The 13,040-nt window shown below is 55.7% G+C and overlaps 1 protein-coding gene across 2 annotated transcripts in view; it reads right to left on the bottom strand.

Annotated features, from left to right (window-relative positions):
• KIRREL3 (kirre like nephrin family adhesion molecule 3) overlaps positions 1–13,040 on the bottom strand; it is a 494,402-nt gene that overhangs the window by 3,936 nt on the left and 477,426 nt on the right. Inside the window, exons 12-16 of one of the 2 annotated variants that reach the window (XM_053593181.1) lie at positions 10,434–10,534; positions 7,789–7,987; positions 6,419–6,454; positions 2,971–3,078; positions 1,356–1,465 (exon numbers count right to left, since the gene is read on the bottom strand). In XM_053593181.1, the coding sequence (XP_053449156.1) occupies positions 1,356–1,465; positions 2,971–3,078; positions 6,419–6,454; positions 7,789–7,987; positions 10,434–10,534 (554 nt within the window). The remainder of the gene's footprint in view (positions 1–1,355; positions 1,466–2,970; positions 3,079–6,418; positions 6,455–7,788; positions 7,988–10,433; positions 10,535–13,040) is intronic. The other variant, XM_053593182.1, reaches the window with a different exon arrangement.

Here is a 13,040-nt window from a genome sequence, read left to right as displayed (position 1 = left end):
GCTCTGGGATCACTGGGGAGAGAGCCATGTCATTAGAGGATACAAGCAGAGTCTGGGGAGAAGGGAAGGTGCACAGCCCTGCTGGCAATAGACAAGCACAGGAAATCATGGAGTTGACACTTGAATTGATTCGTATAGAATGGGAAATGTGACAGGCGGAAGCGCAGGCAGAGGGAATACCGGTGCACAGGTCTATGAGGCACAGAGGACGTGAGGGCCAGGAATCATCAGCTGTCCTGTGTGTCTGGAAGGCCAGGTGCATTTGGAGAGAGGATGGAGCCAGGAGGGTTGGCGGCTGCCTCCTGTGTGGGGCCTGGAGGCCATGCTGGGCAGCAGGAGCCACCCAGGCCCTTTAGGTAGGATAGTAACAGGATCATATTTGCATTTTAGAGGGACCCCCTTTGCAAGGCTCTACAGGATGGGATTGAGAAAACTGCCAGAAGACTAGAATGTCGAGGCTAAGCAGGAGGTTGCTGTAAGGGCCCAGGGACGGTGGGAAGTAAGGAAGTGACAGTGGAGGAGGGACGAGGGCACACATTCAGACATTGTTTGAAGTGGAATTGACAGGACTTGAAAATCAGTTGGACGGAGGAATGGCGGCAGAGGGAAGAGTCAGTTCAATTCAGTGAACACGTGAGCCTCCGCCGGCCGCTGCAGATGTGGGGCTGGGCCGGCCCTGCTCACCGTCCAGCAGCCCCTGCCGTGTTCGGGCACTCCAGCTTTCATGGTTTCCCATCTGACCCTCCCCACAGCCCTGTGTGCTGGTACCTTCAGACCCATTTCACAGATGGGGACACTGAGGCTCAGAGAGGCCTGCTCTTAGCTCCTGGCTCTGCTGCTACCCCAGCATGTGGCAGCCTGTACTAGGAGTGCTTGGTGTAGCTGCTTGGGTTTCTGCTCTGCAGCTGGGTGGGTCATGGCCTGTATATGGGGTCCTGGGGACCAGGGAGAGGAGGCACAGGCTGGGTGTCACTGAGAGGTTCCTGAGGAGTCTCTGCTTCCTGCTGACGTTTCTTCTCTTGGCTGGGGGTGGGTGGGGGGGAGTGCATATGCATGTCTGCCCTGTACATGTCTATGTACAGATGACACATGTACTGTGGCCCCTGTGCCTGTGCTTTGTTCTTCTCACCGAATCATCAGGTTCTCTGAAGGCCAGGCTGTGCCTGAGCCTTCTGGACACCGAACACAGTTGGTGGTGCCTGGCCCATGGTGGAGGAGGTGGGGGAGGGCGGGCTGGCGGCCTCTCCACTCATGCTCTGCCTCTTAGAATCACCCAAGGCACTGTGAAGCCCCCAGTCCCTAAACCTTCTGGGAATGGGCCCCCGGGGTGGGGTGAGGACAGGCAGTCTCCTCACCATCAGCTGCTTGATGGTGGGGTGCTCCTCGGCCTCCCGGCCAGAGGCAGGCTCCTTGTGGACAATTTCCACTCGGATGTCATTTTTGGCTGACACAACACCTTTGAGATCTGGACATAAAATAGGAAAATGTAGGTGACAAATTCAGTTCTTACCTTGAGATGTCAAGCTCTCCCCAGCCCTTCATCCCTGCCACCCCCTCCCCTGAGTTTACCCTCCAGCCCCTGAACTCAGCATCCTCACTGCCCCCCTGACAGGACATGCTGTGGGCCTTGTGGGCCTCTGGGGAGGCGACCAAGTGGGCTGCCTGGCCCTGCTGATGCACCGCAGACACTCTGGTTTGAGAGGCTGTCCTCAGCCACCTGTCACCTCACTGAGCTCTTCACCTACTGCATCCTCCCTGCCTTCCAGAAGTCTTCTCTGACCTCCTCCCTCAGGTTCTGAACTCTTCATCCACAGAAGCACAGATCTCAGGGGTAGAACCTAGAGGCTCCCATGGCCAACTTCCCGCCCAAAGCAGAGACACCCCACCCCTGGCTCACGGGGAGCCTGCTTCTCTGTCGACACTTTTGTGATGGAAGCTGTACTTCTTCTGTGGTCCGTTTCTAGGTGGAGAGCTTTTGTTAGGAAATTCTTGCACAAGTATGCTCCCTATCATTCCTGCTGAGAGGGTGATGAGGGAGTCCCTGAGACCACGTCACTAAGGGTCGACCTGGGAGCCCAGGCCACTTGCCTTGGGGTGGAAGGACAACAAAGGGAACACACAGCTTTCTGCCAAGAGTGGAGGTAGCAGCCCTGCTCTGGTGACTTATTTTGGGCATATGCTCATAGATGTTAGGGCCGGGTGAGGTCATAAAAGCCACATCATCCAGCTCTTTTATCACTACAAAGTAGGAGCTCAGACTCCTGGAATGGTTGTGGCTCGCTCAGGGCCACGTGGTAGAAGAGGTGGGACCAGAAGACTGTGTCCCCGTTACCTCGCCTCTTCTCTGCCAGCCTGTCTTATGTTTGCACGTGTCTATCCCGTGTAACTTCAGAGCTGTGCCCGGTATGGAAATCCTGGGAACACGCAATCCTTCAAGAGTGCACAAACACAGGTGGTGCCTGTGGCTCAAAGGAGTAGGGCGCCGGCCCCATATGCCAAAGGTGGTGGGTTTAAGCCCAGCCCTGGCCAAAAACTGCAAAAAAAAAGAGTGCACAAGCACTAGAATTTTACTGCTAATGACTGCAGACCTTTAAAAGTTGGCTCATAGCAATTCCTTGAACTCTTTTCTCCCGTGTGTGAAATCTGCCTTTCCGGTTAGACTGGCAGTTCTTGGAGAACAAGGATGAAGCCACATCTTTTCTCCCCTGATGTCAACACAGCCCCTGACTGAGAGCTACGCGTGTTCGCCCCACAGGGCTGGCTGACTGCCCTGCACATGGAGCCCAGCTAGTCCACGCTCACATCTGCCGAGGGCCCATAGTGCCGGACGCCACACATCAGACCCACTCCCTGCCCCAGGAGCGCAGCGCTGTGAGGCATCGTACTCCTGCTTACTTGCTCTCCGGGGCAGCCTAAGCCTGGCCTTTTTCTCTGTCCCCCTCCCTGAGATCCCGGGTCTCCCTCCCGTACTTCTCTGGGAACGGGCACAGCAGAAAGCCACAATGGTTGCCATAAGGACGAGGAAGGCCACGCCGGCTCCTACGGCCACCCCAATGATGACAGCCATCGGCACAGACTCTGTGGGAGAAAAGTGGGCACAGCTGATGTGGTGTGGAGGGAAGCTCACTGGTCCCCCCAGGCCCTCACCCAACTCCTTCAGGTCAGCCCCTACCATGTGGGTCCCTCCTGGGAAATGCCTCCCTGGGCCCAGGCAGGCCCAGGCAGAATTCAACAGGGGCCAGCTCTAGTGGGGATGGCAAGTCCAGGGTGGAGGACAGTGGGTGGGTAGAGGAAAGGGCAGGGAAGAGCAGGGGAGGGCAGGAGGACAGTGGGGCAGGTGAACACAGAGAAGGGACAGCCGAGGTGAGGGTGTGCTGGTATAGCTTGGCTCTCTCTGGCTTTGAACAGGAGTGATGCTCTGTCATGAAGGGCTGGGGAGTCACAGGTCCTGGCTTTTCTTTGGAAAGATCACTGTCCTGGTTTGGGGTCTGTCCCTTCCTCCTCCTCCCTTTCCCAGGTGCACAGGGGATGCGCAGGACGACCAGCTCCTAGAGAATGCTTTAGTCCAAGCCAGCTGCGTCTGGCCTGCTGGGCACCAGGCTTGTAGCCCCCAGGTTTCTGGGTCTCAGAGGCAGGGGAGCGGGATCATAGCTCACCCACTGATTCCCCCTCTAGGGACCTCGTTGTCCCCCCCAAGGCCTGCTGCTTCTCCCTCTAGGCATCCCTCCAGTGAGAGAAGGCTAGCACTCCAGCAGGGTAAGTCCCATTCCCTGCTGTCTCTGACTGACTCTGGCCCTGGCTGGGAAGCAGTGATCTTCCAGACAGCCCTGGCCCTTCCATGATGGCATACAGGGCTGAGCACATGACCCAGGGCCCCAAAGAGCCCATCAGGAATAGAACTAGAGAATGCTGGGGCCGGGGGCCCACTAAGGACAAGCTTCCCATTTTATAGATAGAGACATTGAGGTCCAGAGAAGTCAAGCGACTTAGCCAAGGACATACAGTTGCAGCAGAGCCAGGGTAAGTCCAGGCCTCCTCTTCCTGCCCCACTCCATCTTCCAAACCCACAAGCTCTGGACAGCCTCCATTGCCATTGTTTTGAGTCTGGCTGCATGGCTTCTTTTGACCAGCTCACTTTAGCTCTCTTATCTCAAAATGGGGCTAATGATAGTGGCCACCGCTGAGGGTTGTGACAGGGGTTAGCTGAGCAAATGTGGGTAAAGGCCTTGGAACAGAGCCTGGCACCCACCCTACAGCCTTAAAGGTGGATGAGGAAAGTTTCTTTTAAAGAGTGAGCCCTTTAGCCGGGCGTTGTGGCGGGCGCCTGTAGTTCCAGCTACTCGGGAGGCTGAGGCAAGAGAATCGCTTAAGCCCAGGAGTTGGAGGTTGCTGTGAGCTGTGTGAGGCCACGGCACTCTACCGAGGGCCATAAAGTGAGACTCTGTCTCTACAAAAAAAAAAAAAAAAAAGAGTGAGCCCTTGTCCACTCACCCACATTTGGCAGTGTGGACGGCAGGGGGATGAGTGGGCATTGGGTCTGGGGCTGAGGTTAGCTTCTCCTTGCTGCTGCCTCCTTTAAAGGAGGAAGGGAGGAGGAAACCCCTGGAGATGCTGTGGGGAGGAGCTGTCCATGGTGAGGGGCTGGTGGTGTGGGTGGCCGAGTACGCCTTCCTTTGCTACACAGGACTTGCCTACTAACTCAATTGCCACCTGCCAAATGGTGGCCAAGACCACTGCATGGTGATTGGGGGTTGGGGGTGGGGACAAGAGGAGGTGAGAGTGGCAAACAGTCGCAGATTAGAAGTGGAAGGAGTTTGGGTTGGTCTCACAGCCAGGATAGAGACGAGGGACCTGGCCTCAGCTGGGCTTGTGTGACACACAGACGGTGCTATCTCTAGGTTTGAGTTTCATGAGGAAAGAATAACTGCTTTGGAAGCTCATTGGTTCGGAGCTTTTGAACTTGGCTCATTTGGGTTTAATTTTGTTTCTCCTCGGATTCCTAGTAATTTTTCTTGGAAAAACTCAGGGCCTGTTTCAGCTGAAATCAGACTCAAAGCAGGATGGTGGAAAGCTCCTAATACCTCAGGGCCTCCGTGTCCTGACTGTAAACCTAGGGAGCTGGGGCAGCTATATATATGGTGCCTTCTGACTCTGGTATCTTGGAAGTCCATGTGTCCTTGAGTTTGTTAACAGCTGGGGTGAGGGGTGCCATCTTATCTGGACATTGGTTGCCAGGCAGGTGAGTGGGATGGGGGGGGGTCATGGGGACAAGTGGTCCCTGAGGGCAGTCTCCCTTCCCAGTTCCCTCCTGCCTGGCTTCCTGAGCTTTGGCCTGGGCTGCCTGTGCAGGCTGCTCCCCTCTGGACAGAGCACCCTGCCCATATCCCCCAAGACCCGCCGCTGCTCAGCCTCCTTTCCATCTAAGATCGGCTGCACATCAGGCTCCAGCCACCATGGGAGGAAGGTGTCTGGGGAGCTCCAGAAAAGTGTGAGCAGATAAACATGAGATGGAGGTGGGGGAGGAGGAGAGGACTCAGGGAGAACACAGAGGGAGGCTGGCAACTGTCTGGGTTGTCTCTGAGTGTGCTGCAGGGGCCTCTAGCTGGCCTGTACCCTGGGCCGCTATTCTGATGGGGGCATGTCCGCCCAGATGGGAGGGGCCTGCATGGAGCGTGTTGAAGAAGGTGACATGGGCCAGCATGGCAGGAGACCCAAGGCATGGCAGGACTCCCAAGTCCTCAGCATGGCTTTGGTTGGCCCTGTAGAGTCTCATTTGCTATGTCCTGAATCTTTTTTCTGGTCTCTGTTGGGGGTGGGGGGCAATCATCTCTTGGGGGGTCCCAAGACAGAGCAACTTAACCCAGTCAGGACGATGACCACTGTGCTACTGAGTGCCTGGCCCAGCAGCCTTGGCCTGGGGGTGAGATGACACTTCCGTGGAGACTGCAGGGAGTGGGGGAGGCGCGGCAGCAAGCATGGATTAGCCACAGAAGGAGTTGGGGCCCCCACATCCTGGGAAGCAATGGCCAAGCTGGTGATGACGCTGAGAAGCAGGAGAGTCAGGGAGGGCCTGGAAGTAGAGGGATAGGGGCCAGCAGACCCCAGAGGGCAGCAGCCAGGGCTTCTGGAGAGAAGGGATGGAAGGAATGCAGGCAGGAGCAAGAGCCAGTGTCCAGGAGAGGAGGAGCCTATGGGGCGTTGTGGCAGATGGGAGACAGGTCTCTGGGGTCCCTAGCCCCGAGCTGGCTGGGAACCCTCTCCCCACTGCTCTGACTACACTGAACACTTGGGACAGGGGAGGGCAGAGAAGTTAGCGGCCAGCACAGGCCTTCCTATCCCCTTTTGGGGCCCCTCCCCACTAGGCAAGAATCCCTTCCCGCCACCCGGGCAGTCCTCATCGTCTCCGTCTCCTTCGTACCTGCTTCCAGCCCGGCTCCCGACTTCATTTCTGAACCTGTTTGGAAATAAAGCAAGCGTCCACAGCAAGGGCTGGCTGGCAGGGTGGGGTGGGACAGGGTCGGCTACCTGGAGGGGTTGGGGAAGGGGCTTCCTTCTTCAGTCATGTCTCTGGGACCCGCAACAGATCTAGGCTAGCCCAACTGAACTTAGGGTTCGTTCACACTGGCTCCAGAGGAGCTAGGGACCAGAGAGAGAAGTTGTGTTGGGGTGAGAACATTTAGGGGAGGGTGCACCAATGGGAAGACAGGGAGGGTAGGTAACAGGGGACCAGGAGGGTTCGGGATGATGTGTGGATGATGTTATGTGGATTATGTGCAAAGCGTTATGCAGAGCAGCGCCTATGAAGGAAGAGGTGCTGGGAGAGGCTGTGCGGTTTGGTCTGCAGGTGCTGGCCTGTGAGCCGCAGCAGCCTGTGGGCCGGTAGCCTGTGGGTGGGCCTTCAGCTTGGAGGGCAGCAGAGATCATCTGGACTGAGGCCTGCCTAGAGGCCCAGGCCTGCCTGAGCTGAATCCCTGGTCCACCACGACTTAGCCCTGGTTGGCAAGGGACAAGCCCTGCAGCCCGTTTGGGGGCCACATGTGCGTCTGGCTGTATGTGGAGCTTCTTGGAACCAGTCCTCTGAGCCTCCACTCTGTCCTGGAGGCTGTGCCCCAGAAATCTGAGCAGAGCCTGGGGCCTCAGCACCTCTGCCAGGAGCTAGGGCAGCGGGCACACGGGACCATGAGGGGTGAGGCTTCTGCCTTCCCCCTCCTCTTGTTCCCTGCCCAGCATTGCCCTCTGGCTGGTGTCTCCTTTGTAGCACAGTGGTCCCTGTGTCTCCTGGGGTCAGCAGGTGGCCTGCGTCCAGTCCCCACACCAGGATCAGGAGGAATAGGCCCTACTCTTAGCTTTAGCGTGGGGGGCTCCTGTGGCTTCTGGGTTGCTGGGTTGGCTTGTTGTCCTATCTGGGGCCAGGCAGCTTCCCCACACATCCAAGCCAGCATATCCTGTGTTCTGCCCGGGCACCACAGTTTAATGAGGGCCCTTTGGTGGCAGCTCAGGTCCCCTGAAACATGGTCCTCAGGTGCTAGTCTGGGCAGTTTTCTTCCTTTCTTGTTTCCTGGTGGGAGCTAGTGCCATTGCCTCCCAGGGCAGTGGGCCACAGAGGGCAGCTGGCTCCCCAAGGCCATGTGACCAGCCAGGAAGAGCACCGTGATGTCCTTGGGCCTGGACCCACCTCATAGGTGGGTCCTCTGGGTGCTCTGTCCCTTTGGGTGCTCTGTCCCTCAAGACCGCTGGGAGAGTGCCCTCCAGGCCCTGCCAGTCTCCTCTGACCCTGGCGGCCCTCACCTTGCTCCTTGAGCCGGATGATCTCAGTGTCAGAGCCAAAGCTGTTCCAGGCAGTGCAGTTGTAGATGGTCTGGAAATCAGCGCGCACAATGTTGCTAATGGTCAGCGTGGAGATGACGCCCTCCTCGGTGCTGATGGTCTCCACTGTGTAGCGCCCCGACGTCCCCGACTCCAGCACATTCTCCTTCCAGGACCAGGCCTGCCAGGAGTGCAGAATTAGGAGGAGACACCCCCGGGGGTGGGTGGGCAGAACCATGGTGTCACCTTGCTTCTCCAGGCAGAGACAGCCAGGCTCAAGTTCATGCTCACTGCCACATACCAACACATATGCCTCATACCACAGACATAAACGTATCACAACACATACATATACCATAGCACATCACACATATGCACACACATGTGAACACTTACACGGGCACTATGAAAGTTTTGAGACAGACCGTGTTATAGTTCATTATTTCACTTCCTAGAAACACAGTTGATAGCGTCCTTATGAATATCTTAAAACTTTTATAATGACCCCTGTATAAATACATATAAAAACACACGCACATCATACCACACCGTTTACAACAAACATGCATAGTCAGGCATACACGTGCCACACCATAATACACATTCACACAACACTCACAGACACATGTACACATACCACACACACCATAACGCACAGGTCCACATGTACGTACAGCCACAACACATGTAAACACACATGTACACAGGTACACACACAACACACCACATGCACCCATAATAAGTACACACACCACCAACATGTATATGTGCGCACACACTGACACACCACCCACCACAACACATGTGCACACAATCCACTCACACATGTACACATATGGGTATATACGTAGAGGTTGGGGCCACCTCAGTCATCTAAGAAGGGGGTCCAGCATGGCTCCACACTCAGAACATTTTTCCAGCAAAGAGGGAGCTCTGGCGGCAGCCATCTGAACCCAGGGACCACCTGGAGCCTCCCCAGGGATGTTATCCCAGGATCATGTGGCTGCCTCAGTGGGTCTTGGGTGAGACAGCAGCTCTAGGGGTTTGAGTCTAGCTTTGTTACTCTGTCTGTTTTTACAAAAGTGTGTGAGAGCTGTAATTGTGATCAACCTCATCAATAATTAGTTTATTTAACTGTTTCGAGAGTCCTTCCATGACTATTGTATGACCTGAATGTGTTTAAGCCCCATGAACACCCTGGCTCAAAGTGTTCATGAGCGTGTGGCAATGCAGGCCAGTGCTTGGGGGTCCTGGGCAAGGCGGGAGCCGGGCTTCTCAAACTGGACGCTGTTGTCCACATCTGGGCCTAACTTATTCTTGGTTGAAGGCTGTCTCATGCACTGAGGATGTTGGCACCACACTTGGGCTCTACCCTAGATGCCGGCAGCACCCACTCCCCAAGTCGTGACAACAAAAAATGTCTCCAGACATTGCCAAATGTCCCTGGAAGCCAGTGAGATGCACTGGCCTAGAATTAGATGGCTCTGAAAAGAAAGATGGTGTGAAAATGCTTAAGACTGAATGGGATATATAGATACTTTTGAGACGGTCTCATGTTGCTCAGGCTAGAGGGCCATGGCCTCAGTCTAGCTCACAGCAACCTCAAACTCCTGGGATCAAGTGATCCTCCTGTCTTGGCCTCCTGAGTAGCTGAGACTACAGGCACCAAGTAACTAAGCCTGGCTAATTTTTTCTATTTTTGGCAGAGATGGGATGTCTCACCATGTGGTGCAGGCTGGTCTTGAACTCCTGGTCTCAAAATGATTTTCTCACTGTGGCCTCTTAAAGTGGTAATGGATTACCAGCCCAAGCTACTACACCTGGCCATTGGGATATTTCACAATGGGCATATATTCCATTTATAGTTTTTAAAAAGTTAGTGAGTGACATTGAGGAGGCATATGTATTGCTTTTACTTGTGAATCATTGCAAGTTTTGTGTGACTCAGACAGTGAATGAATCAAATGCCTGAGAGGGTGTGTAACAGCAATAATACTCTAGCAGTTTACAAGAATGTCAGTTTTAGTCTGAACCGGCTGTTCAGGGCCCAGCCCAGCATCCTCCCTGCCCTGCTGTCCTGTGAGAGGGTAGAACTGTCCAGCAGAGTTGACCCTGGGCAATCTTTTAGCAGGTTTGTCCCAGGCACTGGGAATTATTAAAAATAATATCCTTCCAATAGTGCTATTAAAATGTTCACTTTCCTTGGTTTCCACGCCCAAGATTCTTCCAGTTTCAGACAGGTAGTGCATATTTTAGGGGTGGGGTGGGGGGCTGTGAAGGTGACTGCTGCCTTGGCTGCACTGCAATTATGAAGGTTTGGAGGAGAGGCGGGAGAATGGAACAATCATTTTAGAGGGGACAACTCTTGATACATGGGGTGGACCTGGGCAGTGATTTACACAGCAGAGCCCTGGAGGGTATGCAAGGGGACTGCCAACTGTAAACGGAGCTCTGTTCTACACAGGAGAGGGGGCCTGGGCTTTGCCTTCCCACCCCGGCTTGCCCTCTGCCCTTAGGCTGCAGAGGCGGGCCTGCGCAGAGGTGGGGGCTGCCTGTACATTTGTCCAGACCCGGGGCAGGTTTGTTTCTCCCCAGCGAGGCGCGCGCGCCCCCTCCCGGGCACTCACGATGCGGTCGGGCGGCGGCGTGCTCCGGATGAAGCACTTGATCTGCCCTTTCTCGCCGTGCAGGGCGTGCTGGGTCTGGGTGCTGGAGATGATGGGGGGTCCTGTAGTGGGGACAGCGGCACATTAGTGGCCCGGGAAGGGCAGGTCCCCGGCTGGCGCCCTTTCGGTGGGGGGCCTGAAGTTTGTTCGTTAATGCAAGCATTTCGCACAACATTCCGGGAAGGTCTGTAAGTGCAAGGTCGGGGACTCGAAATAAATCAACCTCTCCAGGGTCGCGAGCCAGCCTTCCAAGTCAGAGTCCCCAGAAGACATAAATAACTGCCGTAAAAGGTGGTGATGTTAGTGCCACCAGAGCGGCGCAGGAAAAGTGCAAACCGGCTCCAGAGGAGAGAGCGCGGTTCTCTCCGGCAGCGGCGGGAAAGCTTTAGGGAGGTGGCGGCGCGGCGGTGGCGGGAGGCGTCGCAGGACGACACGGCCCTCCCGCAGCCGCCGTCTCCCAGGCGGCCAGGAGAGGGCGCCTGTGCCACGCCGACGGAGGACGTCCTGGCTGGGACTGGCTGCGCCGGCCACGTGCACGGCCTGGACCCGCGGACTGAGTTGGTCCTGCAGTTCACCTCGTTCTCTGCATGTAAGTACACGGACGGCTCAGGGAGACCCCAGCCCCAAACCCCAATGTTATCCCATCCAGTCCATTCGTGTGTGCGTGCGTGCGTGTGTGTGTGTGATTGATTATGCAAAGTTCTGTCCCACTTAGCACGCTAGACAGGACAGTCCTAAGAGAGTCCCCTTGGAGCACAGCCCGACTCGTAGGGCTTCCTGCCTGGTTCTGCCTGGTGTCCAACCCCAGAAAGCTAGTTTAGTCACGGGCTTAGCTAAATTCCTGGCTGGGCTGGGGGGTTGAGGGTCCCCCTGCAGTCCCTGGGGTAAGGGACTTAGATGGCAGACACCAGAGAAAGGAGAGGGGGGCACAGGATCTGGAGAACAAGCAAAATCATGCTGGGAACAAAACAAAAATTGCTGCAAATATAATTGCTGTTTATCAGCTGCCTTAATTAAAACAGATTTGCATTTCTATGAGCAGCTCTCAGTCAAGAGGAGAAAAGGTACCAGGACACACTCAGGTGACGTCTGCTGAGTTTAGGACAGCAAATGGCTTGGGGCTGGGGGAAGCAGGTATGGGCGACCATCCACCCTCAGATGAGCCCTCCCTTCCTCCCTCACATCCCAGAGCTCCAAGAGAGACAAGGGCTGATGTTTTAGGGATCTGGATGGTGCTTTGTTTTGCTGCTGGGTAGAAAAGTGATGATGCCGTAAAACCTTTTCCCTTCATTTCCCAGGAACTAGGAATCCCCTGAGGGGTTCTTAGAGTTCTAAAAGCCAGGAGCAAATGCATACGTGTGTGTGTGTGTGTGTGTGTGTGTGTGTGTGTGTGTGTGTGGCTTCTTAAAAGGAAGCAAAATCCAGCATAAAGGGAAATGGGGCTGGAGCAGTCAGTGGGTGGTATGATTGGTCCCCCCTCCCTGCAGATGCCCAGTTTGAGCCAAATCAGTGGAAGTCTGTGCCAATTTATTCCCCAAAGGACTCCTGCCCTGAGAACCTGGACCTCTGGACACTTCCATAGTATCAGCCTCATTTGGTCCGGGCCCAGGCTCCTGCCCACTGGGCTTTGCCCTCCTTCCACCTGCTCTCTGGAAGTGGGAACAGACCTGTGCTCCCCTGACAGGGCCACTTAATCCCTTCAGCTTTTCTCTGCCTGGCCACCTAGGGGAGCTGGTGCTGGAGGGTGGAGGTGGAGGAGGGGCAGAGATGGATGGGACTTAGTACAGGGCCAGGCTGCGGTGTTTGTCCCCCAGGCCTGTGCTCCCTGGCTCCTTCTCTCCTCGATACCTGATGTCTCAAGTGGCAATAGATCTCAGCTTCTTCTCTAACCCTTTTTTTCCCAGAACCACAATGCTCCTTCAATAGCTTCTGGCTTGGGGGTCTCTGGAGGTTGCATGTGAGTGTGAGGGTCCCCCAGTGGGTCACAGGGCCAGCACAGCGGAGCAACATTGGCAGTGCGACTCCCCCACACCCTCCCGAAGCCCATCTCACTGGGCCACGAACTGAGCGAGTGTCAGACACCGGTGCTGAAAGGAAAAGGCTGCAGCCTGGTTGCCATGGATATGTGGAGGCGCCATCAGATAGCTGTTATTTTTAGCCCTGCAGTGCCAATTTATTGGTGGCATCCTGGGGACGCACGGGAAAGGCAGGAGGGCTCCCGAGTCAGGGCTTTGCCCAGGACAAGTGGCCTGTGCATACTCTGGGATCGGGTAGGATCATATCCCTCTGGGGCTGCCACAACACTGGGGCAGGGAAAGGAGTGGAAATGGGAGTAGGGAGCTGGCTTAGGGGGCAGCAGAGAGGATGAGGAGGCACCAAGCTGGCTTTAGTTTTCTAGCAAAGGGGGAGGATAGATGAGGTCCTGAGTGTGTGGGGAGGCCGCATTCTGGGTAGGGGGGAAGCTGAAGCCCACTGGGCTAATTCCAAGAACTCAGCCACGCCTCCCTAGCCCCCCCTCCCCCACTAGGTCTGTGGTTGTTTGTTCCTGCAGGGGCTCTAATCTGAGGC

Source organism: Nycticebus coucang, chromosome 6 (assembly GCF_027406575.1).
Source record: "Nycticebus coucang isolate mNycCou1 chromosome 6, mNycCou1.pri, whole genome shotgun sequence".
NCBI lineage: Eukaryota > Metazoa > Chordata > Mammalia > Primates > Lorisidae > Nycticebus > Nycticebus coucang.
This window is presented reverse-complemented; position numbering and strand designations above follow the sequence as displayed.